At 42.5% G+C, this 27,689-nt stretch overlaps 2 protein-coding genes across 4 annotated transcripts in view; one reads left to right on the plus strand and one right to left on the minus strand.

The window, feature by feature from the left end:
* CHST15 (carbohydrate sulfotransferase 15) overlaps positions 1–27,302 on the plus strand; it is a 50,335-nt gene extending 23,033 nt beyond the window's left edge. For all 3 annotated transcript variants that reach the window (XM_054071991.1, XM_054071989.1, XM_054071990.1), the window contains exons 2-8: positions 3,824–4,910; positions 5,695–6,034; positions 8,003–8,149; positions 12,678–12,834; positions 17,083–17,239; positions 20,282–20,429; positions 21,622–27,302. In XM_054071991.1, coding sequence (XP_053927966.1) covers positions 4,323–4,910; positions 5,695–6,034; positions 8,003–8,149; positions 12,678–12,834; positions 17,083–17,239; positions 20,282–20,429; positions 21,622–21,812 — 1,728 coding nt within the window. In that variant the 5' untranslated portion in view covers positions 3,824–4,322 and the 3' untranslated portion in view covers positions 21,813–27,302. The remainder of the gene's footprint in view (positions 1–3,823; positions 4,911–5,694; positions 6,035–8,002; positions 8,150–12,677; positions 12,835–17,082; positions 17,240–20,281; positions 20,430–21,621) is intronic.
* Positions 12,856–27,689, minus strand: part of GPR26 (G protein-coupled receptor 26) — a 144,902-nt gene continuing 130,068 nt past the window's right edge. The window contains exon 4 of the transcript XR_008450749.1: positions 12,856–14,531. The gene's annotated coding sequence lies outside the window, so the exon portion shown is untranslated. The remainder of the gene's footprint in view (positions 14,532–27,689) is intronic.

Below are 27,689 nucleotides of genomic sequence, written 5' to 3' on the forward strand. Positions count from 1 at the left end.
CTTTCATGTTTCCATTCCTCTTGGTGGGACTCAGGGAAACTTCATCAGAGTGCAGTGGCAAGCAGCATTTCCCTTGGGAGACTTGCGTGTTTTTGTGACCCATGTCCCATCCCGGTCCTCACAGGAGCTCTCGAGAGAGAAATGTTACCAAAGGGAAGTTCAGTTCTGGAGTGTTTGTGGAGGGTACGGGATCAGCTTTCCTCTGAGGTTTCAAAAACCATTAGCAGTGCACACGGAGAGCTTGAATTAAACAAGTCTCCCTGGTTTGGCAGGAAGGCGCTTAGGCTGTGGGAATATTTATCCAGATTAGTGAAAACAGTTAGGAGGCTACAGATGAAACAACATAGCTCTTCCTCACAGAATGGCATTAGATATTATTAAATTAGGAGCCATGTGCTCCTTCAGAAATTACCGAGCAGATGAGAAACGGCAGTATTATCTTCTACCTAATCCTTCCTTTTCTTTTTGCTAACCATGATCATCCTTATTTTTATAGCAACTGTAACTTTCATTTTAAAGAGAAGGGCGCTGAGGGCTGTCTGCTACAGAGGACACGTTCCATGTGTCTGCTTTGGGTGATGCTTCAGCAGAAATACCTTGTGGTGAGACTGCTTCTCATCACAGAGAGGAGTTACAGACATCACAGCAGCTGAGGATCCCATACCAGGGGAGCAGCAGAGCAACAACACAGGGTGCTCTTGTGTTTTCACTTATTAATAGTTCTAAGTTTTCTTTTGCTGAGCAGTAATAAGATTCCTTGGGGAAAAATGTCCTGTTTTTCTCATCTCTCATAAGCACATCAACAAACAAATCCTCACCATGGTTCCTGACCTGGGCGGCAACAGGAGAATGGACAGAAATAACTGAGAGAGAGAGCATGGGAGCAATAGCTGAGGGGCACGCTTTGGCTGGGCTTCATCCCATCCAACCTGAGAGCTGGTGGGTTATTTTCTAACAGCACAGATTCCTCTGTCCCTGCTTCTTGCCTCTCACTACATCCAGTAATAAATCCTCAGTGTAAGAACAGATATTAACAGATTTCTCCCAGCCCCATCCCTTTCTGGCCTCTGGGAATTAAGGATAGCAACCATTGACAGATTTATTCTCCACTAATTATCTACTGTCTTTCAAATGCATTCATACTTGTGGCCTCAGTGAATTTCACATTTTAATCATATTGCATGAAGAGAGGAAACCAAGTGCTGTAGCTCCACTGACATCAAACAGAGAAGTAGTTGTACATCAAGCTGAGACGTGTTACTGGTACACTTGAAGTGTATTTATAATAGGTTAGCAGCATGCCACTCTTTCACATGGCAGTAGGAGAGGCTGAGTATGATTAAAAGTAGCAAGCCTACTATAAAATTTAGCCTTAAGAGTGCTAGCAAAAGTTTGTTTTATTTTAAAGAATTTTGAAATTAAGGAAAGCACATGAAAAATTAAGACTGGTGACCTGAAAAACAGGTCATATGCTTATATGTCCATAAGATACGTGTGCATGTAAAATCAATTCCCTCTGTTTTATCTTATTCAAAGCGCAGGAGAGTTTTAGTTCTGGGACTGAGCATGTGAAAGTAATTTCTTTTTACAGCCATTTTGATGACAGACTTCCCTTACGTTACAGTAAGAGAAAGGGGAGGAATTTTATGAAATGTTTTTTTAAAAGAAATGAAACAGAATTTCAAATCTTGTCTATATAGTGAACAAAAACATGTGAATGATGAAAAATGTTGCATGTTGTAATTTTGGTGGGATTTACCTGTTCACCTTATTTAGCTTCCCGAATGGCAATGAGTACATTGTAGTATCTTGGTGGATACTACATTTTCAGTAGTTTATTGCAAGGCTCTTGCAGGCAGCTCTGCCTCGTGCTGTTTGCTTTTGTGGTACCTGCAAACATTTCCTTCTCTCCAACATCCTGCAACTTGTGCACCCAGTGGTTCCTCAACTCTTACAGACAGGCATTGCACAGGGAAACTAGAAAAGAAAAGATCTCACCGGTTTGATTTTAAGTCCCCTGTTGCATATAAATGTATTTTTTAGCTTGAGCCTACTTCAGCTGGAAACAGTGGAGCAGGTCTCCTTGGCTGCCACAGGAATATCTTGAAATTGAAGATAGCTATTAATTCTTTCTCTTTCCACTGTGTCATCAGTTTTATCCATGTTTCCTACTTAGGAGATTCCCAAAGATGCTCTTTTTTACAAAGAGGCTTGCTTTTGGCCAAGGAGCTTGGAAAGGCTGATGCTGATTTCTGCTGTGTGATTAGAACTGGTATACATTTATGTAGAGCAGACAAATACTGTATAGACACGGTCATAAATAATTCACTGTTCATTTCAACAAGAGGAAATTACATGCTACATTATTCAACAATATACAAAGACACTACTTGTTGTGTAAAGAGAGTAATATTCTGCCAGTGAACCAACTGCAGTTTTGCAACTAAAATATCAAAAGACATAAGTGGTTTCTTGCCAACTCAAATCTCAGAACCCTTCTTCTGTCTGCAATTCACATCCTACTGCTTCCATAGAATCACAGAATAGTTTGGGTTGGAAGGGACCTTAAAGATCATCCAGTTCCAACGCCTCTTCCATGGGCAGGGACATCCCACTGGATCAGGTTGCTCCAAGCCCCATCCAACCTGGCCTTGAACACCTCCAGGGATGGGGCAGCCGCAACTTCCCTTGGCAACCTGTTCCAGTGTCTCACTGCTCTCATGGTGAAGAAATTCTGCCTAACGTCTAGTCTAAATCTGCCCCTCTCCCATTTATACCCATTCTCCCTTGTCCTGTCCCTACAACCCTTTATGAATAGTCCCTTTCCAACTTTATTGCATCCTCTTTCACGTACTGGAAGATCACTATAAGGTCTCCTCTGAGCCTTCTCTTCTTCAGGCTGAACAAGCGCAACTCTTTCAGCCCATCCTCATACAGGAGGTGCTCCAGCCCTTTGATTATCTTTGTAGCCCTCTTTGGACCTGTTTCAGTCTTGAATACGAAAAAAGGTGAAGTATTTCTGTGTTTATGGCTACTGGAAACATTGAGTGGAAGAAACTAAAGAAAGGTAGATTGTGGATTGCTTGATTTCATGGGTGAATCCTGAAAACAAGAGTGGCTCGTACTGGGGAAAGATTCTGGCCGCCTGGTGAGCATCCTTCATTGCATGAAGCAGGCTGGGGAATGAGCTTTGGAAAACTTCCTGGTAGAGAGAAAGGAGTGGCAGTATGGAATGATATCCTGACTTCTATGTGTTTGATACATTTGGGTTTCTTTATTACATGAGCATGACAGGAAAGTCATGTAAAATGGGATGTCTGCAAGTAGCAGTTATTAAAGAAAATAAAATCAGTGTCTCTATCCTGTTACAGAGTAACGTGTTGTATGGCCTTGTGGTGGGTCATCAAACCCATCAGCTAATTAAGCAGCCTGTTGTTGTGCCTGTGTGTAAGTGGCAGAGTTATGGTTGCTGGTGGAAGTTTAAATTTTCCTTCATGATTGGTGTGATTAAGATGTCAGCTTTGCTGTGGCATAAGCATATTTAATTTTTTGTTCTTTTCCTCTTGTCTCAGCTTCAGGATAAAGCATTTTCCTCAGCTGTCAAAAATGTAGTTAACACAACTTTTCTTTGAGTTTGTAATATTGGTACTCAAGTTTCGTGAGAAGTGTCTGCACCTGGGAAGGGTTCAATAAGTTCCAGTCCATTTTATTCACATACAAATGGATGTAAAAATGTACTTTTCTATGGCTTTGAATGAAGGTGAATGTAGAGATTGTGTCTGCTGTACTATGTGTATCTATATGTATGTATTTATTTCTTTAGGTTTATGGTGCCGGTTTTGGAAACTGTCTCTGGGAAGATGAAGCTTCCATCAGCAGCGGTTTGGTTTGGAACGCGCCTGTTTTAAGAACACCTGGGAATCCCTACCCATATTTGCCTATTCCAGTGTAAATCAGAGGACAATGAGTTATTTTTGTCTTTTGCATATTTTCACGCTATGTAACAATTTTTCTTCCTTCCCATTTTGTTCAATGGGAAAAACTTGAGCCATCTGTGTAGCTGACTCTTTCTTCACCACATTCCTCTCACTGAGCCAAACTCTCGAAACCACGTCCACAGCACATCTATTTTTGTGTGTTGGTTGGTGGTGTTTTGTTGGTTGTTTTTTTTTTTTTGCTTTTATATGATATGTGTCACTTTTTGAGTGCTGATAACTCTTCTGATTGGAACCTGTCCTTTTGAGTTGCTGAGTAGATCCACTCAAGGAATTAAATGATTTCAGCCTTCCAGAAGATGACTCACTTGCTTCAGCAACGTTTTTATGGCTGTGATTGGCTCATTAATACAGGAGTTCAACAGTAGTAATATGAGGTATTGCATTAATTGTTGCATACATTTGTTACCAAATGACTTGCACAGACGTTGTTTCAGATGCCGTGGACCTAATCACAATAACCAGAAGTGTCCTGTTTGCAGTGGAAAAAGTAAGATCCCTTTGTACACCGACAGCAAGCAGATGAAGCTGCTTGCAGTTCTGGAAGTGAGGACTGATCACAGTGAAAGCTGGAATGGGTTTTTCTGCTTGAGGAAGGGGAAGCTATGCAGCTTAATATTTGGGTTGATTATAATGACTCTAGTGATGGCTTCCTATGTACTGACGGGAGCCAAGCGTGGTCTGTTGTTAATACCATCTCCCTTCCATTACGGAGCTTTTACTAGCAATTCAAACTTAATGGACAATGAAAGCCTTAGTGACATGAAAGACCATTACCAGCCTTCTAAAATGAATATTTCATACGTAAAGGATTATCCAAGCATTAAATTAATTATTGACACTATTACTTCGAAGATAGAGTTTATAACGAGGCAGCACCCTGATTTAGAAGAGCTGAGGAAACAAGAGCCACATGTGAGTATGAATGAAAGTGTGTCTGCAACTGCTGTATACTTGCTTATTTCAATAAGGTCAAGCTTTTACTGGGATAAAAAACTCCTGCAACTGCCCAGATGTTCCTGTAGTGATTTACACCATCTAGAGCCCTCTGCTTTACAGCACTTGAAAAACCGGTATTGTAGGTCATGTCCTTTGGAGTCATGCACAAAATAAATGAGTTATGTAAATGGTCTTGACACCTGGAACAAGAAATCAGGCACTCTTCTGATAGCTGTGCAGTCTCATTGAATTTTTACCTTGTCTCAGGTTCTGAGTTAGATTTGTCAGTCATCTGAAATGCTAAGTAAGAAAGGAGCCTTTCTAATAACTGATTACCAATATGCTTCCCTGAAAACCCAGCCATTGCAAACCTTATATTTCAGAGTTAAAAACTGGAAGTTATTTTGATTTGAGTATTATGTGTTTGAGTTTAAAAGTTAATACTTGAGGTGCAGAGGAGTTGGGGATTATTGAGGTCCTTTCTAGCCTTAAAATTAAAGGGTTTCTAAATGTACTTCTCTCCCAGTCCACCTGTTTGTACAGGATTTGATTCCAGTGTCATCAGAACAAATAAGTTAGTTCTACCTTGTAGTTAAAAAAAATAAGAGTTCTCCCTCATTATACTAGTATTATAATATATATTATATTATAATGTGTCCACATAATGTTTCTGTTGCATTCTCTTATTGTGCTAAGTTAGGAAATGGTAATTGTCCGGTTTTTATTGCCTTCACTGAAATTGTTGCTCTTTATGTTGCAGATGTTTTCAGTAATTCCTAATAAATTCCTTCCAAATAGTAAGAATCCTTGTTGGTATGAAGAGTACAGAGGAAACACAACCACGGATCCTTATGCAACAAACTCCTATGCACTGTATTCAAAGCGCTTTCGAACCATATTTGATTACCTCAGGAAGGTATTTTGGAACCACTTGTACCACTATAAGGACAAACACTACCGCTTGCGCTGTCTCCCGCATTTCTACATCATTGGCCAACCCAAGTGCGGGACGACAGACCTGTACGACCGGCTCAGGCTACACCCCGACGTTCGGTTCTCAGCGATCAAAGAACCACACTGGTGGACAAGGAAACGTTTTGGTGAGTACAAGTCCTCTGGCATTCAGGAGAGCTGTCTCTATTAAACTTTGGCATTTCTTTTATGTGTTAGGGGTAAAATTTATGGATTTGCTCCATATTGGCTTTCGTTAAAACCACTGGAGTTTATAGATTGGAAAAATCCAGGTGATGGATGCTCTGTAGGATCCCGTCTGCTTTTGTTTAATGATGTTCTGGGTTAAACTTTTCAAGGTGATGCACATTTCATTTGGTTTATTTAAAGAATCACAAGGCTGGAAAAGACCTCTAAGCTCATCAAAACCAACCACCAACCCAACCCCACTGTGACTACTAAACCATGTCCCAAAGTGCCCTGGCCACATATTTTTTTAACCCCTCCAGGGATGAGGACTCCACCACTGCCCGGGGTAGCCTCTGCCAGGGCTTCACCACTCTGTCAGTAAAGAAATTTTTCCTAATATCCAGACTGAACCTCCCTGGCACAACTTTTGAGGCCATTGCAGTGCTTTGGGAAAAAATAGGGAAAAAACTCCCAACCCTGTGAATTTGTAAAAGTGGGAAAAGGAACTGTTAGGTTGTGATAGGAGATTTAAAGAATAGCAGTGATAAGTTTTGTGTTGCAAAGCTCTGTAAAGCGTTTCTTACATGAATAAATGATGGGTCAGTATTTGAAATACGGGTGGCTTCAGGTCTTACGGTTTAATAAATAAAGTGTGCTCTGTTATAGGAACTTTGGTATTGTTGCAGCTCTAGTCAAGCACTGGACAATGGAGATGCTCTGCATGATAACGCTGTCTCACACTGAGGAACCTGCATATATGTTTGATGCTCTTTCCCTGGGTGACATCAGTATTTCATGCAGTGACCCTCTGTCTCCGAAGGCAGGCTGATAAAGCTGAGGTTATGGCCTGCTGGAGCAAGACACATCCACCCCTCGTGACTACACCTTTAAAGGGTGTCTGAGGGCAGTGGGGCTGAACACATCATTTTATCCATCTGAAGTGTTTATGTCCTTCTTGTTCTCTCTTCCCTGGGTGCCAAGGTTGGTTAATCTTGTGGTTGGAGACTAGGTGAGATGCCAAAGAACCAATTTTGATTCCTGACTCTGCTGTGTGCTTAATGTGTTCCTCTGAATGTGGATGCGTGTAGTGCTTGCTGGATTCTGCTGTTGGGTCTAGCTGTTGAATGCTGGTTGCTCTCGCTTTGTGTGACCTTGGCATCAAAGATCACAGGGTTTTCAGTGATACTACAGTTTCCAAGAGGAAAGATACTAGTTATTTTACGGTGAACTTATTCATGCAGAGACAGGCGTGGGCAGTATGTATAGAAGATGGAAAAGTGAGACTAGAGTTGGAAAGAAGAGTGGGAAAAGGGGTATAAAAATCACAGCTGTGGCTCAAGATGCTGAGAAATGAAATGCAGGGGAAGGTGATTCTGAGCACACCCAGGAGTGTAGAGAAGGAGAGAAATAAGATGCTATTGTGAAGCTTTCCGACTTGTGAAAGAGGAAAACATGAATGATTTCCCAGTTTTCTGATTCTGTTAAGTGCATGTGGATTTGCATGTTTGGCATCAGAGCCTGCTCTCAATTTCAGTGCTGTAAATCTAGTGGGAGTCCACTATAACTTCAACTTATATTGGTGCAAATGAAAGCAGAATCTGTTCTTTTATATTCATTCCAAAGGCTAAATTTAGAAGAAAATAAATGCAAGATATTCATGTAGGAACTGTAAAACCGAACACTTAAGGTATTTCCTATCAGTACGAATTTATGGCTTAATCGTAATAGTATCTCGAATCTCAGTTACTTCATTATTGGCACTTTTATCTGAGTGTTACTCTTCATCAGTCTAATTTTGTGCTGACGTTAGCTGGCTCAGTGCCAGCCATGTCAATGAACCCGTCTTGATTTACACCAGCAGCTGATCCTGCCCTGACATGATTTTATTTTATTTTTTGATAGACTTCTCTCATTTCACTGTATTTTAGGAATCATTCGTCTGAGAGATGGATTTCACGATCGCTACCCAGTGGAAGATTACCTTGACCTGTTCGACTTAGCAGCCCATCAGATTCAGGGTGTGCTGCAGAGCGAAGCGATGAAAGAGCGTGGCAAGATGAACAACATCATAATTGGTAGGGGAATACGGTCTCTGAAATGTGTCTCTGTGGCTCCAGGTGGGCAGCGCTCAGAGCTGAGGAATGAGAGGGGCATTTTCGTGCTGTGAATGGTTCACAGCACAGGATCCTTTGTGTTGGTTTCTCTGCTGTGTGTGGGTAGTGCAGAAGTTCTTGGCTTTTCCTAGAGGGTGGTTACTTGTTTCATTAGAAAATTATGATTATGTAGAAAATGCCTGATCAAGCAATAAATGTCTGATGAACACCAGTAATTAGATCTTTTTTTAAAAAAAAATGAGTGAGATGGCGACTCCTTCAGACATTGCTTTCATTTTGTTGTCATTACAAGGGGTTTGTCTGTAACCACGGTGTTGTAGCTTGAGGTTCAAGTGCTGCAGCAACGTGTCTGGGGTGACACACCAAATGTGCTGTTACGATACGTGATGGGGACTGTACAAATCCTGTAGCTGATCGGAGACTGTGATTGCAACAGCTCCGAGAGGCTCTTCTCAAGTTCCAATATAAGGTATCTGCAGGAGGAAGGACCACCATTTTTTGGGTCACCATCTCTATGCATCCTACAGTGGACTGAAATAAATATGATTAATCTCCTGAGCTGCTTTCTTAATGGTGTGGTTTGAGCTAAAGTAGAATCAGCTTTCCGACTTCAGCTCAATCTCGTCTAAATGACATCATTTTCTGAAAGTTAATTGCATGTTTTTCAGACAGAGTTTCTGTCTAGAAGTGATAACACGGAGCAAAGATAATGCAGATTTCAGGAGCAGGACTATAAAAAGTCAAACTGAAGCTATCTTGTGTGATGTTTCTTTTCAGGCGCGAAGCCTAGAGGTGCACTACAGGATACTGCTTGAAGATGATATTATAGTTTCAGTTGATATTAAATTACCTGAGTAGCATTAGAAGTTATTTAGTAAAGCTGTTGTATTGTACCTTATGGAAGTCTGTGGTTAGGTCTGGGCTCCAGGGAGGGATCCTTGGTTGCTTTCTGTGACACAGTGGTCCATTTGCCGTGCTCATCCACTGTGGGCCATGGTGCCATTGGTTTACAATGCCCAGTTTTCTAAGTTCTGCTTTTGCTGTCTGACAAAGCCAGAAAATGTGGAGAAAAGAGTCTTACCCTTCTTACACTGTCACCTCAAAATTTCCCTGGGAAACCAGACACATTCCACGACAATACTAGTTGTGCAAGAGTTCCCTGCTGAGAAGGAACTTTTCAAGTAAGCCTGAAGTTGTTATTCTACAGAAAACAGAGACAGGTTTTTCTGCCTGTCCTTGGAGGCAATACCCTCAAAATCTCTTTTTTTCAGTCTTATTCTAACAAAAAAATGTAAGCTATTGTTGGCTTGGTGGAACGATGCAGAAACCAGGTGCTTGACTGTAGTCACAGTTGTTCGGTACTTCCACAGCCTCCATTTAAGTGTATCATTGCTTTATTAAATATTCAAATGAAGCAAAATTTTCAAGATGAGGTCTTTAGAAATGTTGTCATCAAAGACATCTGCAGATTTTCCTCCTATTTACAAGACTATCTCCTGTCCTTTCATGGATGAAGTGCTTATACTAATTAAATTCACTAATGTAATTGGCAATGTACATCTTTGATTACTTACCTCCTGTTACAACTTTTTTGAGAGTTCGCTTTATGTTTCTTTTTCCTGTATTCTCATTTCTTGTTTCATTAAGGTTCTGCTTGCTTTTCTTATTAAGTTTACAGGAAAAGCCCTGAATGATTATGCTCATTAATTTAGTCTTTTATGACCTTGGTAAAAAACAAAACAAAGCTAGCTAGTCTGAAATGAATCTGTATGAATATCAGCTTTGCTTAGCATCCTCCATTTTCTTATTTCAGATGACTAGGAAGAAAAAATGAATTCAAACTATAAACATTTCAGTAGTTCATCATGATATGTTATTTTGAAAAGTTAAGCTTCTTTAGATATTATTCATAGTGGGTCATAATTGCTTTTTCCAACAAAAGCTGACATCTACTTTGAGAGGAACCAAAGAGGACAATGCTGACGTGGCCTGAGGCCTCCTGAGCAGAACTTGTTTATTTGTGATCATTAATATGATAAATTCAGAGGAATGTCTTATGAAAACAGTCTGATTTTAATCCATTAGTGACTGAATAAAATGGTATACATCTATTCTTTAGGCAATTTAGTTACTCATATGTTCTTCAAGTCCATAAGAAAAATTAATGTGTGTTTTGTTGCACTGCAGTGATTTGACATAATTACCACAGTAGCAATTAATTTGTCTCATGGTTTGTTGGCTCGTTCTCTTTGCAGATATTAACCCTGTCTTACAAAACAGAAAGGAACACTGTTAAATTGTCAGGAGTATGTTTGGCCGCTTCAGGAAATTAAAATTACAAGATTTAGCAGAGACCAGAATGATTTTTTTAAATTATTATTCTCTGTGCCTTAATTCTTGATAATCATCTTGTTTTGGGAAAATTTGCCTTCTTGGACCCAGGCTGTCCCGAACTGACTGCCTCAGAGCAGCACCTTGGATCCCTGTTGATGCTTCAGCATGATCCGGTCCTGTGCCCGTCATCTTCCCTTGCTTGTGTGCTGCCTGCAGGTTTTTGGTGGGGGCAGCTGATGGAGCTGAAGTGATTTCTGAGGAGTGTTCTGGTCTGTGATGTTAAGAGAATCTGCCTGATTGTGTGTAAATGCACTGATTTTATTTAATTCAGAAAGCAGGTGTGTCAGCAGACGTTCTTGTGCTCAGGGTTGGTTGCTCTATGTAAGCTAATTGGAATAAATCCAACAGCATGAATTGTGATCAGTGGTCTGCAGAGCAGAGGATTATGAAGACATGTCATAAAGCTGTTCTAGAGAGGAATAGTTGGTTTCATGAGGTCAGACACTTCAGTCCTTGACACGATTTAGGCAAACATTTTTGAGGGAGCAGTTTAAGCTGTTCCTGTCGTAGAGATGTAGCAGTGACTTTGCAAGGTCATCCTGGTGGCGCCCAGTTCTGTCTGTCCATGCGTTATGCCATCTCCCGGTAGCGCAGAAAGAGCTGCGTGGTGGTTTGGTATGGCTGTCTCGGTTCTTGTCCTCTATTTAGTCTTTGGTGTTTCTGCTTCACCCAGCGTGGGAGCTGGGCTAATTAAGTTTTAATTGACAAGTCAAAGCCCACCGATGGTTAGGCAGTGCTTATGTTAATTACTTTAGGATGGAAGAGCAGAGCTGTTGTGGACACCCAGCTTTAGCCAATGGACCTGATCTCCCCCTACTGAAAACAGGCAAAATTAACATGACAGAAGATTAATGTGTTTTCTAACAACTCCCAGACTTTATTAATGAATCACATTATGTTAAGCTGAAGTTTGGAGCCAGTGCTTTTTTCATGTTGTGTTTTTCCAATCTTTTACAATCTTTGTTGGACTTTCCCAGAAGAGAGAGAGAAAAAGGGAAATCACGTGCAAGTCTATAAGACGCAACATTATTATTTTTTCATCTCATTCCTTTTGATTTGAAAAACCTTATTAATAAGAATTAGCTGTCATTATACTGTCAAAGAGTGGCAGTTTCCAAAAAGCTTCTGTACATGTTTTATTAAACAGCAGTGTGTTACATAAATGCCAGTATTGCTTAAAAAAATGAGGAAGATGACACAAGTCGAAACACAGCATCAGATCATTTATTTAGCAGCTGAAGCACCGTATGCCTTTTTTCTGGCAGAGACGCTACTGATTGTGTGATTCTCCCTGTAGTGTTACTTTCAGAGTAAGCCTCCTCAGAAACTAAGAATATCACAGTCTGGTGCTTAATCAAATGCGTTATTTATTCTATAGTCCTTTTGTACAATACTTGGTAAATACTTATATTTGACTTAATCTACATGAATAATTGTAGTGATATTAAAAAAAGCTCTGATAATGGATAATTCTGGAAAATGAAGGGCTAAAAATAGCCCTTCTGGAAAAGGGCTATTTCAGACCACAATGGCACAGTTCAGCTGATAGTGCATTGCTTTTAGTGTTTCCCATGTGCTCCTCCTCTCTGCTGTTGATGTACTACACACTGTTGATCTGCTGGAGAGATCTTTAGCTTGTGTTAAGTTGTACAATTTGTTCACAAGTTAATTCTCTGAGATGAGGAGTATCAAATCCAGCCCTTGGGTACTACAGGAGGACAACAGGTCCTTGGCAGTGCTGAGCGCCTGCCTCCTTGCTGGAAGGTGGGCCAAACCCCTGAGCAGTCCGTTCCAGACCAGGTCAAATACATTTGCTCGTGTTAACCATTGACGGGGAGCAGAGTGGTCAGCGGGCAGGAATATTTCAGGTGGAATTACATAAAACCTGCCTTAGCCACCCCTGCCTTCACAAAGGTGCAAGGCAGTGTGACTGCCCTGGCTCTGGGGAGCATCAGCCAGAGCAATTACAAGAACTAGGGTGTGTTGAAATTAATAGAGTTAATTTTAATTGGTCTACACCTATTTGAAATTCATCCTGTTTCCACTCTGATACAAGAACAAATGAGATACTAGCAGAGATGCTTTTAATTTCCAGGGGAGGCCAGTGCCTCGACGATGTGGGACAACAATGCTTGGATTTTCTTCTATGACAACAGTACTGAAGGAGAACCTCCCTTCTTAATCCAGGACTTTATCCATGCCTTCCAACCGAACGCCAAACTTATCATCATGCTGAGAGACCCTGTTGAAAGGTGAGTGAGGATCACATTGATTTTGTTGCTAAAATATGCAACAAAAATGTCTTACTATAATAATTTTCTTCGCTCTTGTGCTCTTGGATGCAAATGAATGTTCCCATGGCATTTGACAGAGTTCTTGGTTTGTGGTGAGAGCTGCCAAAGGGTTTCATTCTGTGTGTTTTGGCATATGTACTCATGGTAGTGTGGATCTAAATGCCAAAGTCAGTGCCATGCGTGGACACCTGAGCCAACCTGAAAAATATAATTTACACGTCGCCAAGTGCAATAGAGCTCCATTACCTGAGGTAACGTGCACTGGTTCTCAGCAGGGCTCATGAGACCAAGTGTGGCACTGCATTTACAGGTCTCAGCTCAAGGGGTCCTGTGAAGTACTTCAATACATGTCAGATCATAATGTTTATTCTTAAAGGTCATACTGTTCGAAATAATTGGAGGCTGCAAAGAGCTCCAGAGTCAGCAAGTTATCTGAACTTATTTTAATCTTAAAAATGTTTGTTGCAGTACTCGTAGAAAGCTTCACTAGGCACTTGTGACTTACGCAGCCAACAGCTACTTAGGAATTCATCCTTGGTCTTTCTAACTTAACAGTGGAAGGCCTGTGCTTTTGCAGAGGTGTGGACTGTTCTTGAATGGTTCTCCATTGCCTTAGCCAGGAATGCACTTCTTTCCACTTGTACTTTCCTTTTCCTCTTCAGTCTTCCTCCAGATTTAGGGCATTTCCACTGTGTCCTCTGAAGGAGGAGGGTGATGATGATGAGGGTAACAGGCAGACTGGAGGGAATGGAGACAGAGTCCAAAAGGGTCAGACTGGGGGTGTGTGAATTCCTTCTCTCTGCACCTCCATAGGAATATTCAGGATATGTAGGGCTAGGTGGGTGCTCAAGGGCAAAGCCCCAGAAACACCCAGGAAGGAGAAGGGGATGCAGATGGTGGTGGGGACCAGGCTGTGGTGTGATCTCCAGCACTGGGAGAAGGGCAGCCCTGATTCTGCTGCCTGGCAGCTGCCCAGAGAGCCTTGACATGAGGAAGGGACGGGTACCCTTTGGTGAGCTTCCCCAGTGGTGGGATGTGACTACCGGTGAGAGGCAGAACTGTGCCAGGAAATACAGCTCTCAACTTCTAACGGCATCTCACGACAAAGTCATGGAACAGGTAATCTTGAGAGCTATCATGAAGCACATGCAAGAGAACCGGGTGATCAGGCCCAGTCAACAGGGGTTTACAAAAGGCAGATCTTGCCAAACTAACCCGATCGTCTTCTATTACAAAATGACTCGACTACTGGATGGGGGAAAGGATGTGGATGGAGTCTTCTTGGACTTCAGTAAAGCCTTTGACACAGTTTCTCACAGCGTTCTGCTTCAGAAACTGTCAGCCTCTGGCCTGGACAGGCGCACACTCCTGGGTTGAAAACTGGTTGGTTGTGGAGAGGAGGGAGCTGGCCTCTTCTCCCAAGGACAGGACAAGGGGGAATGGCCTGAAGCTCCACCAGTGGAGGTTCAGGCTGGATATCAGAAAAAAATTCTTCACGGTAAGAGTCATCGGGCACTGGAACAGCTGCCCAGGGAGGTGGTCGAGTCACCTTCCCTGGAGGTGTTTAAGGAATGGGTTGATGAAGTGCTTAGGGACATGGTTTAAGGGAGTGTTAGGAAGGGTTGGACTCGATGATCCAGTGGGTCCTTTCCAACCTGGTGATTCAATGACCTCAGGATTTAGCAGATGGTGATTTTATGTGAGAGCACTGGCTGAAGTGGCTTCCTCATATGAATTACCAACTGATTCCCTGCTTGCTTTAACCACCTTCTACAATGTGTGTGTCTCTTTACAACCTTTAATAAGGTCAAAATAAAAATTCAGCTTTGTATCCCTTACTGTATTTATAATAAATTGGATTCCTTTTGTTTACAATTCCATATCCCGTTGTTGCTCACATGAACTACAGATGCAAAAGCAGCCCCAGCAGAAGAGGCAGCCTGGGTGGCTCCACCGGCAATGCAAGGCAGTGGGACATGGATTTGCAGTTGCCAGGAGGACATGAGTGCTGCCTCAGGGTCTGGGACAGGGTCTGGTCTAACCTGCGCAGCTTCTTGGTCTATGCCCCAGTGGGGGATATTTGGAGGAGATCAGGGTTTGTCATGGTGGATATCAGTGATGCCATTATTTCATTACGATGAATGGTAATTGAGGGTAATGGCTTCAAGTAGCCGGAACATCTGAAGTCCTAATCAGCAAAGGCTTTATTTACAGGCAGATGTCGCCAGAATTAAAAACAGATGGAATGTAATACAGAAAAATCTTGACTACCCTGAAGAGAGAGAACTTGTCTTCAAGAATGTATTTTTCCCTAAGATGCCAGCAAGTCTTTAAAATAATGCATTCATTTTAATGGATAATTACTATTCTAAGTAATTATCATATTAAACCTTTTAAATAAAATTGCACCCAAGCTGTGCGTGGTGCTTGCTGGCTGGTTGTGCCCCAGCAAGAAGCTTTTTTTATTTCCTCTGCCAGGAGCAGCTGGTCCTGCCTTCCCTGGGACAAGCCAGTCAAGCCCGAGTCTTGATGTACACACTCTTCTGCCAGCAGGAGCTGTGGGCCTCGTTCAGCTGGAGCTGGAGCTGGCTGGCTGTGCCCCTTAGCTTCTCCCCAGCCCATCCTCATGCGCTGCGCGAGTGGGGTGGCTCTAAGATGTCCCATTGCAGAGGGGAAGGCACCTGTGATGCCATGGTTGTGGTCCTCAAGCACTGGCGGGCATCACTTCAAAACAGGCTGTCTATCCAGTCTGGTCCAAGCATTGTCACCTCTTTCTGCTCTGAGATGGAGTTTTTTCGTTTAAAGAAAACTGTCGCAGCTGCATTTACCAGACTGGGAAGAAATAGACAAAGATCTGATTGTTTGTCTGTCTTAGTTGGTGACTCCTATAGACAGTTCTGGGTGCCTCTGCCTTATCTTCTACAGGGTGCTGTCATTTCTCTTCTATAAAGCATGTAAATGATTGAATTAGAGTCATAGAATCGTAGAATTAAAAGCATCCTGCAACTAATGCATCCCTTTTCTTCCTTTTCAAATGAACAGAGAGGCTTAATTCATTTCACATGGGGATTAAAGTCCTGTTCTTGCAGAACACTAGCATAAATAATGAGTGCAGAGGGGCTGTTCCTGTGCTTGAGTGCTTTGCTGGATTAGGGCCCAAACTTTCTAAATTAATTGATGAATTTTTAAGCACCTGTGGAAATCTAGGGAAGTTAAAAAATAAAGTAGAAGACAAAAGGTCACTGCAGCAAGAAAAGGACACCTAAATAGATTGGGGGGTTTAGGTAATTTCTTAGAAAACTGTTTTTTGAAAGAGATTGAAAGATTGCTAGGATTTCTGGAGTTGTGCCGAGAGGTGGTTGCTGTGGGGGAACAATGTTTGTGTTGAAAATACACTTGGGGAAGGGACTGCTCATGTGTTACAAAACCATCTCCAAATACTGTGGTTCTGGTCGCAGTTTGTAAGCCTAAATATGAAAGAAAATTGAAATACACGTTCAGTTTGTGGTCTAATATTTAGAGGTGGGACTGCTTGGGGAATGCAGCACCACAGATGGTGGCACAAATGTGAACCATTTGCCGAACTGCAGCATTTCAGCTTAAGAAAATGAAGAGGTCAGATGCTGTAAATTGGAAGGTTTTGATGGAAAGTCACTTTAAGATGGGACGTGAAGCTTTCTGTAGAAAATAGGAAATCTGGACTCTTTCCTACTCTTGATGGTAGCCAGCTTGGTAATACCATAAAAATCACTCTTTCTAACCCATGACTTTCCTCTGTTGCTTTTAACATCAACTTTAAGCTTTCGAGACGAGGACTGTTTCTGTTCACTGCAGAGTGGAGCACCAAATACTGAGGGGTACCAGTGTCAGCTGAGACCGGTTTTACTGCTCATAGATAACACAAAATTAAGGTACATACATATGAAAAATTTGCCCTCAAGAGAACGTGTTGGCTTGCACAGTTACTAGGGTCAGGTTCTCAAGGAATGCTGACCTTGAAAGTGGGGATGATGTTCAGCAGCTCCCTGGAATGGATGTTAATCTGAGCCCAAACACATCAAAATTGATAAGAAATATGTCAGTGGCTGATGGGGCAGTGGTACACATACATAACTTTTCCTCAATCCCTGTTGCTAATTGCCATTGTCATGTAAATAAATCTCCTTTCATTCCCTCTCTCATTCACTTGCACGTCTCTCTTCACAGATTATACTCTGATTATCTATACTTCGCAAGTGCTAATAAATCCGTGGAAGATTTCCATGAAAAAGTGGCTGAGTCGCTGCAGCTGTTTGAGAATTGCATGCTGGATTACTCCCTGCGAGCCTGCGTCTACAACAACACCCTCAACAATGCCATGCCCGTGCGTATTTCTATGAACGTCTGATTCCTTGCTTGTTTAACAGTACATGGGGTCAAGGTTATTAAAATACCAAAATGCTGTGCAAATAAGCGCCAAGAAATGAAAGTTACTCCCTTTTCATTTGTAAAGCAGATGACATAAATATATATATATATAAGCATGTAAAAGCTGATGTACTGGCTCAGCTGAGCCTGTTCCCTGATGAATGCCAAACAGCAACAGTGAAGTCTGTCTATTGTGCAAGTGCATGGAGAGCATGTTTAGTGAAGATTGCAGTTTATGTGTAAGCGTTTTGTAGATCTCTCCAAAAAGTAGCTCCAGCGAGCATCTTTGTGGTATGAAATTGCCTCAAATTCAGAATAATTTATGTTTTCTTTCTCAAGAAAAGGCTACCAATAACTAGATAAAACCTTTCTTTTTTTTAAAAAAAAAAAGTGTATGTTCAAAAATGATGAAAGGAAACACAGAAACTGCTGGCAGGGGAATGGAGAAGTATTACAGTATTCCAAAATTCATATTTTAGTCTAGAGCTGGCTTCAGATATTGCTTGAGGGGGCAGAAAAAAAAGCCTTTGCAGAAAAATATGGAAGAGATTGACTTGAAATATCACATCTGGCCAGTTTGCCATTCAATCCTCTTTTATTTGCTCAGGCTGTAAAGGACTCAGGGGGTATACATCTCTCCTTTGTCTCTGGGGTGAAGTTATTGCCTCCTCCACTCCATAAAATCACCATAAAAGAGTGTATTGCACAGGCTTGAGCGCTGCAGCAGGAGGACAAACAGGACATCCCTCTTACTGACCTTGGCAGGTAGGCTGGAGCTGTTGGTCTTTGATGAAAGCCTCAAGGACCTCCGCAGACACAAGCTGCTGCCGGGCAGCATCACAATTCTTCCCAGGCATTTGCTTGCACAAATGCATTTCTTCCAGTGTGGGGAGAAAAAGGCAGACAGAGAACCAGAAGGAAAGATTTTTCCTCTTACCTTCATCCTCAGGGTGCAGAACCAGTCTTCATTTATTTTCCTAGGCAGCCTGCTGAAGAAGATCCTTTTGTAAACAAGCAGATGATGCCTTGTTCCAGGGACTCACATGCAGGTGTTTGTCGTAAAACACAAATGCTAGCAGTGCTCCTCCGTGGGCTGCTTTTGCTGCTCCTTCAGCCAAGTGGCTAGTCTGTTATGTGCAAGGGTTGCTATATATTGAAAAAGTGGGCTTAATTTCCCTGGTGAGCTCGTTGGATTGCTAATTGGGCAACTACTAGAGAAGACTTTTGTTTTGCTATTTGTTACTATATTCCTGAAACAAGAGAGTTGTCACAGACATTGTCACTGCTGAGAGATGCTAACCTGTAAAGAGAGGGCTGTTTGTCAGCTTGTCCTCACCTAGCGTTAGTGGAGAGCACAATGCCTGGAGAAAGGCTTGCCAAGGCAGGGTGATCAAACTGGAAGTGGAGATACTGATATTATGGGTGGGAAAATGGCTTGGGGAATCCTACTGGTACCTTTGATATGTGGGGGAAGCACTGGAGCTTTATGGAAGGAGGCAGCGTGATTCAGAAGGACCCTACACACTCTGTAGGGAGGAAAATCAAGGTTCCTGCTGATCGCAAGGAAACTGAAAATTATGGGGACATATTAGTTAAAATTCCTTTCTGGAAAAAAAAAAGTGTGCTTTGAAAAAGCTTCTAAGCTGGTGTGGGAAAGTGCTGCCATCCCAAACTGTACCACCCAGTTAATGCTTGCCTTTCCCTCACCTTCATCTTCTAGGAGAAGGAAAGGCAAACCCCATCACTGAGCCACGCGTTTGTCCCAGTGTGCAGTGACGAAGAGCAGTAACTGAGGGCTGGTGTGCTGCCCTACCAGCATTGTTATGTGTTAGGCTGATGTTTTAATCGGATAAGATGTTTCAGGTTCTTGTGCAGCACATATATAAGGAAATCTGCCTAATATGGAGGCGTTTTGTTAAAAGCACGCAAAGACACACATCATAATCACACATTATCATAATAAAGACATAGCAGTAGTTCAAAATATGGCTTCTCTTAGTGCCATTTAAGTGTTGATATAGGCCACATGAGTCAGTGTAAGAAGTGAAAAAGAATATTGTTATCTGACTTCATCGTTTCTGTGGTAATGCGACTTGAAGATGTTAAGTCTCTTTTATGAAAGATGCTTATGACTTGGGATTCATGTTTCTCCCTTCTGAGCCTGAAGGGATTTAGAAAAATATTTATAAGCACAGTTGGAGGTTGGACTTTTGAGAACACCGGACTACCCTCTTTTATGATCCAACTTGTTATGTGAAACGGAGAGGGTAAGAAAAACAGAGATGAGGTCAGGACAGGCTGAAAAGCTGCTTTCTCACATCTCTGATCTATCATAGTCTGGTGCTCTCACTGCATCCGCAGACAATGCACCACTAACGCTGTCTAGCAGCCACTGCTGCTGCAGCTTAGATCTCAGTCTAACTAGTGCAGTCAGAGGGTACAAGGAAATACACCCAAATCTGGTTCCTGACACCAAATCAGAGTATTTGTGCTACTCATGTCAGTGTGATCCGGTGCAGCTGATGAGCAAGGTGAAAGAAGCAGCCATAGGGCCTGGAGAAGGTGGCTGGGCTAAGCATCTTTCCTTCCACTCCAGCTGGGCTGAAAGCCCTCAGTGTATCCGTGAAGACTCGGCCATCCCAGGTATGAAGGAGCGTGGAGGCGAGGGGGGCAAGCATCCCCCTGCATATGGTTGTCCCTGAAGCACCTGCACACAGACCTGTGCCTGGGGCACCAAGGGCGTCGCCAAGCCCTTAGCAGAGTCATACCTCCAACCAGTAGGAAGGCCATTTGCAAAGATTTCCTTAAGCTGCCCTGAAAACAAGAGGAAGATTAAAAAATGTTCAGATATAGTTTATTATTTTTTTTTATAGTTCCTCAAAAGTACATGTTCAGGTTTTTTGCCCAGAAGGCAGAGGTGAATGCTGGTTTCTTACTGCTGGAAGTGTTGTAAGATAAACTAATTTTAATCTGTTGTGGGGTTTTTTTGTGCTTACAGGTGAGGTTACAGGTCGGGCTCTATGTTGTGTATCTTTTGGACTGGCTGACAGTGTTTAACAAAGATCAGATACTCGTTCTTCGCTTGGAGGATCACGCATCCAATGTGAAATACACCATGCACATGGTGTTCCAGTTTCTGGGTCTGGGTAGGTACCTTCTGGCTGCTTTGAGATAAGTGCAAAATATCACTGTAATCCTTCTTCTAGGTAATTTTTGCTTTACTAAGAAACAAAACAGAAGCATGGGAATCTGTCTCAAAGGATGCATTAATCTTGTTGCTTGGAGTCAAGCAAAATTGAGATTCCCAAATTCCCAAAGAAAGGCTGATGTTAGAAGATCTTAATAACACTATTAAGAAAAAAAATCAAGACCATTCAAAATGTAGGGATATATCTCACCATATAGAAGCCAGTCCTGCGTCTGAAGGCAGTCCAGGCTTGTTTGTGAAGGGCTTACATGGGTGCGAGATCTATCTTGTACAATTGAGACAATTTGAAGTACTGCTATGGTGTGCGTGCTGTTGCTGGTGTGCACCAATCCAAAACCTACATCTGAGTATGATGAAAGGTTGTGTTTCTAGCTGGCAAGAAGGGGAAAATTGTGGTTTTGCTGTGTTGAGACATCTGTTGCTAATCTTTTGAGAAACGCTGGCAGACAAAATGTTGCCCAATGTTGATTCGACAGTAGCGAGAGGATGCAAATGTGGCTGTGAAATAGTCTGGCTGGTCCAAACACTGGTCTAGATGATGAGAAAGTTTGGATGTAGCAGATTGAACAGATGATGAGCTTGGCATCTTCTTCCATATCATTTACGGTGGAAAAGCTTGTCGGTTTTTATCTTGCTGAAGTACGCAGTCAAGGGCTAAGATTTATTCCTGGAGCAGGGGCATCACTATCCCCATGTACCACTTCGATCCCACTGAGAATCTCAAAAACAAACAAAACAAGGGCTTATGTGAGTGAGGCCAGTGGAGTTTCTGTGAAGTTATTTCATAAAATAAAATGAAATAACAATGTAAAATAATAGTAGCTCCCAAACAGACGGGAAGTTGTAGTCAATGTCATGGTTGTTTTCAGAAAACTTTTTCCTCCAGAAATGATTTGTGCTGCTTGTTACAGGGGTGATTTATTAATGGGAGGGGAAACACATGATTTTCGTATTTACTAACAGTGATTTATTCTACTAATCTATGCCTCTATTCAATTGTCTGAAAAATCATTGCTGCTCCCACAGACTCTATTTTCTCTCCTTGGCAAACCTTCTGAGTCAGTCATTTGTCTTCTTTAGCATGGGCATTTGGGGAAAATATTCTGAGATGATATTTTGGTTTTCCACAGGACCTCTAAGTGAGAAACAAGAAGCTCTCATTACAAAGAGCCCTGCATCGAACACTAGACGGCCTGAGGACAGAAGTCTGGGACCTATGCTACCAACAACAAAGGCAATTTTGAGAGATTTCTATAGGCCTTTTAATACAAAACTGGCACAAGTTCTTTTTGATGATGCTTTTTTATGGAAGAGGACATAATATGTAAATTTAGTGCCATAAATACAGTGCTTAAAGGAGTTTTTATTTTTTTAAATTCTATTTTTGTGTGTGGATATTTACATTTTTCCCATTCCAAAGAGAAGCCGATTGATGGGCTGAGACTCTCACCTTCAGTCAGCACTTCACGACAGTTATACTACGTTTTCCTTGTGAGAATGTAAAGCATCTTGCTGATCAGTTTATTGCAACTTCTTTTACCGCAGCAAAGGAGTAGAGTGGAAAAGCACTAGTACAAACATGATCTTACACTCTCCATGGGGATGCTGAAGTTCAGCCTTCTCTAAGATGCTGCAACACAGAATTAGCATCAGTTTCCTACAATTATACTTATAATCTCATTTTCAATATATATTATTCATTCATTTTTTCAAACTATCAATGTCATTTAGTCATTAAAATTTTTAATTGAATTCAACCGAAAATTTTGTTTCTTTTTGTCAACATGTCCACAAATGGTCTTCACTCCCACTGAGGTTTTAATGTTTCCTTAATTCTGAAGCACAGATAAAGAATAATTGCATTTACATAAATTTCCAAGTCTAATTTATATCTTCAAGATGAATGGACTTTCCTAGCCACGGTTACTGTTAAAAGAACGTTACATTCCAGGTAAGAAAGGATGACTGAAATCTAAACAAGAGGCTACATTCAGTGTTCAGCATAACAAATCCATTGTCTTCCATATTTTGTTCATGTAAATACAAATATGTATCATCTATTTATATCACTCGCATGTTTTCCCAGGAAACCACTAGTGGGCTTGATGAAAAGTCTGTTGTTGGCGATGAAGAGTTTTTATGGGGTTTTCTGTACACAACTACTTTTCCCCATTGCAAAGAAATACGCATTCTGAAATCATTATGAAATCTTGTTATGTTACGAAATGCATAAATTGACAAGATGCACACTATTTTGCATCCCCATTAAAAGGATGTGTTAATTAATGTCAGCTGTATATTATGGACTTCCCTCTTCAGGACAGATGTCTACATCTAATTAAAAAAGTTGGGATATGCAGACTTGAGGAAAAAAAAGCATTTTGAGAGTTATGGAGAAGCTTTGCACTCTTAAAGCTTTCCTTGACTGATATGGCCAGATTTTTATGTAAGTATGCAACAATTTGATATTTGATTTCAAACACATCCGGTTAAGGTGACTGTCAGCTGCAGTATTCCTGCAGCATAGTCTACCTTAGTGGGGGATGAATTAATGAGACAAATGGAATTGCTTCCTGGTGATCGTTTCCTTTCAAGGGCTAAACTGTTCATTTCTTTCCTGGAAGCATATCGAGTGAGTCAAGTGAGGCTGGTATCTAGGCAGCAGGTATCAAAAGCTCAAAAAGCTCTCTGCTTGGCTTGATGTGCCCTTTTGACCTCTACATTGGACCCCACAATACTGACTGATTCACAAATACATTTTTAAGCACTAAAGGTAGCTACTCCCCATCTTCCTCCATGGGGACACATTATTCACCTCCTGTTTCTAAATAAGGAATTAATGCTGAAAACTTCCTGAGTCCCGAATGTTTCACATGTGTTAGTGTGATTGATGGCATAAGATTTTTGAAACAGAAGTCCATTTCTAGGTCCTTTGATAGCTGGTAATGCACTGTTTAAAAAGGATTCAGTATGGTGTTTGGAAAGCCTAAACTATGTAATTTTGGGAAGCAGTTCTAGACAGGCAGAACAAATTAGTTCTTGTTCAGAAATGCTTGCAGACCAAAAATGGTTGGAGAACTGAGAATGGACTGTTTCACCAGTACAAAAGCAGTATCATGGCAGCAAGAATTAGAGAATCAGCATGAATTCACCGTTGTTTGCAAATGTAAAGTTTTCAGTCAATGGTTTATTTACACTGAAGATTTGTGCCAGACGTGCTCTGACTTAGAGTCAGCACTCTTTGGTCAGGATAACTCTGTACAGAATGTTTGCTGACCTGATCTGCCACGATCAGGTATTTCCATTTAGTTGTCAGCTACAGCCATCATCTAATAATATTACCTTACCAACCCTAAAAGCTGATGAATGTATCTGTGTCACTGTTGTTTAGCATGAGCATTAACTTAATGAACAAATCATGTGCACTGGGTTGTGCCACACTGGTGCACGGTGCTGAGCTCTAGTTTCTGCAGCAGACCCATGCAGCCCACCAGTGGTCAGGGAGGGCCCCTCTGCCCTTTGCCTGTGCGTATAATCTAAACCAAAACATGCTTCATGGTCAAAATTTCTTCTTGAGGCATGTTGCTGGGTCGAGGTCTTGCCTAGTTCTGACTGAGAAGAAGGAGGAAGGTTGAAGGTTCCCTGCAGGAAGGTGGACGATGGTGAGCGAGTGCCCAAGTGTGGGTAAAATCAACAGAGGACAGGTGGGCAATGAGTGTCACAGTGTTGTGCATAGCACAGTAACACATGGGGAAGAGGCTGTGTCTATAGATGATCTGTTAGGGGGGTCCTTTTGACAGTGAAGTCTCCGGTGAGGATGCTTTTATGTCTTCATCTCTCTCATGAGCTCCGAAATACGATCTGATGCTTTAGTGCATCGCACCCTTACAATGTTGGGTTGTGGCATGACTAAATATCAAAAAGTAGCAAATTAATCATCAAGAGTAAATTGGATATAAGGCTCTCTAGTCCAGACTGTAGAAATAGGTCAAACTGGTGACTCAAAAAGAAATAAAATAACATTTCATTTTCTTGAGTGCTGTGGCGGTGCTGGGTGTCAGACCCCTTTTCCTGAGCCACAGAGAAGACAGTGTGCCACTGTCTTCAGTGGCTTCACGCCCACCTCACTGCAAATCTCTTCATAGGATAAGGCTGATTCCAAGTTCTTCCCGTTCCTTTTGCCTTTCTGCTGAAAATCTGAGCTGTGAAAGAATTCAGCGTTGTGTTATTCAGTAGTACTGAGCTGACCCAGAGCAGTCATTTGCTAAGAAATTGGACTCACTATCAAGACAATGGATTTTTGTGTTTGCCAAAGCATAGCAGTGGCTCTTTCCAAAGAGCTCAGAGAAAGTGTCTCTCGCACTGTGTTTCTTATCTCTGATGAACAAAGGTAATCAGGCAAAGGCGCAGCTTCCTGGAGTGCAAAGGCACTGAGGAAAGGGTCCCTTCCAAATGTTTTCACTGCTACTGCAGAAGAATGTGAAATGTGGTTTTTGCTAGACCTTGTGTGTCCGGGCCAAGCGCGTTTGCTGGCTGGAAGAAAAACAGTAAAACCAAATGATCTTCTGCTAAGAGCAACAGGCACCGGTTTATCTGAGAAAGGATGTGTCGTTATCTGTTGAGTCCAGCACAGAAGAGAAACGGTGGAGTTGTCACAGTTCTGAGTATATCTTTCTGACAAGAAATTAATCCATCTTCCAAATAATCCGAATGCTCTGTTATTAAAGACAAGGCACAGCAGAGGCGCAGAAAGTTACTCTGTGAGATGACCTGATACAGGCATGTGAAACCATGAGCGGTTGTAGTCTAACCCAGAGGCTGGTGTTGCAGTACCATCTTGTGTGCAGCACAGGCAACTCTCTGTGCATGTGCCTTTTTCCTATATTGAAAAAAAAAACCCCAAGTCAATTCCTTTCAGATGCTCACAGGAATAGCATTTGCAGTGTGTCCCAGGAGCTGGGGACCCTGCAGAGAAGCGCCGGCTCTGCCCAGCTCCAAAATCGCAGAATCATTTGAGTCAGAAAAGACCTTTAAAGATCATCAGTCCAACCATAAACCTCACACTGAAGGTTCACCACTAAACCAACATCCCTGAGCACCACAGCCACACTGCTTTTAAACCCCTCCACAGGTGGGGACTCCACCACTGCCCTAGGCAGCCTCTGCCAGGGCTTGACAACCCTTTATGTGAAGAAATTTTTCTTAATATCCAATCTAACCTATCCTGGCACAACTTGAGGCCATTTCCTCTTGTCCTGGGAAAAGAGACTGGCACCCACCTCGCTACAACCTCATCCTTGCAGTTCCTCCTGGAGAGATGTGCAGCACACACCTCTGCACAGAGGGACTTTCTTGGGCTGTGTTACTGTGGTTAACTTGTAGTTAAGTGTACGGAGTCAGCTCAGAGCAGCTGCCAAACTGCTGTCACGTGGTGGCCTGGGTATTCCAGTTTGCAGAGATGCTGCTAAGGGCTTTGAACCACACTTATCTCTGAACCATCCCTCTGCCCGCATCAAGAGAAAGGTGTTATCAATGACTGTGGCTGGAGAGGTGCTCACCTCTGCTTCCAGCGGTGTCCTGCTCGGGAGCCCTTCTTCAAAGCCGCAGCTCCGGTGAAAACTCTGCTGGCTCTTTGCACTGCTTCAGCCATAGAAAGGCCTTTAAAATGATTGTCAGCGTGGCAGGAGCTTAATGGACTTCCAGGCTGAAATCTGTCGGAAATTAGAGGCCTGCTGTGTATGCATTAAGGCACAATTAGCAGCAAATAAGATTTGGAAGAGACAGAAATAGTAATTAACGTATCACATTTCAGAGGAAGGACATGCTTTCCATCCGTTACCCTTGTCATTTCTGAGTGTCCATTTGCTGGGTGAAGAAGCTGCCCCTTCCAGCCGGTGTTGGTGTCTCCGTGGCTGGGCTGGCAGGGGCTGCGTGCACCCCTGGGCTGTGTCGGGGCACTGGGTACGTTGGGTTCCCCGCTTGTCCATCTGCTTTCTGTTATCACCCACCAAATACATTTTCCCCCAATGATGTCTAAGGCTGCAGGAAGAGGGGGGAGATTTGTGTGCTCATCTGCATCGCTCTGGCTGTGTTTTGAAGACTGGTGCTTGCAGGAGTGAGAAGTCCACAGCCCGTGACATGACCTATTCGTCACCTCTGGTCACTTGGCTCCCTGCCTCCAGAGCAGTTTGAATCCCCACCCCAGCAGCAGAGTCCTGCAATGCTCCCCACCCACTCGCTTCCCTATTGGCTGTGGGTCACAGATGTGATGAGCTAGAGGAAAAATGCTGAAAATAGAACTCTGAGAGCTTTAAATTGCTGTTTAGTTCTGAAGTAGCAGTTGCTGCAGTGACAACTCCCTGCGTAGCAGCGGTGGCACTGTAAGGCTGCTGCACAGGACATCTTTCCACAGCAGAGGATGGGCAAGCACTGACAGGTGCTATCAAAGAGGGGGTAGGCTAACTTACAGCTGTTTCCTTGGTCTGGACACATCTCACACCCTTACAAAATGATCTCTTCCTCTAGTAATGAGTGGGAAAGGGAGGATCATGCTGGTACTTGGAGCACTGAACAAACCCAGCTTTGCAGCAGCTGCCAAAGCTTTATTTGTCTTAGGCTTCAGAGCTCTAAGCCCCAGGTGACTCACAAATGACATGAGGTTTGGCTGTTGATGAAGATAAAGTTCTGATAGAAGTGCATTCTGATTATGGAACACCTTGGGTTTCCCAAAGACCAAGGATTTGGAGCTGTCTGTGCTACACATAGCAAGCTGCCGTTCAGCAGTGCCTTCTCCCAGTTCAGGCAGACAAACTGGGGCTTTCCCCCCCAGTTTTTGAAATTTCGAAAAAAGCAATTGTTAAATAAAAATTGTTTTTAGAAATCCAGTGTTGTTTGTTTCATAGAATCATAGAATCACTGGGTTGGAGAGGATCCACTGGATCATCGAGTCCAACCATTCCTAACAATCCCTTAAACCATGTCCCTCAGCACCTCATCCACCCGTCCCTTAAACACCTCCAGGGAAGGCGACTCAACCACCTCCCTGGGCAGCTGTTCCAGTGCCCGATGACTCTTTCCGTGAAAATTTTTTTTCCTGATGTCCAGTCTGAACCTCCCCTGGCGGAGCTTCAGGCCATTCCCCCTTGTCCTGTCCTCAGTCACTTGGGAGAAGAGCCCATCTCCCTCCTCTCCACAACCT

This window comes from Cuculus canorus, chromosome 7, assembly GCF_017976375.1.
Source record: "Cuculus canorus isolate bCucCan1 chromosome 7, bCucCan1.pri, whole genome shotgun sequence".
NCBI lineage: Eukaryota > Metazoa > Chordata > Aves > Cuculiformes > Cuculidae > Cuculus > Cuculus canorus.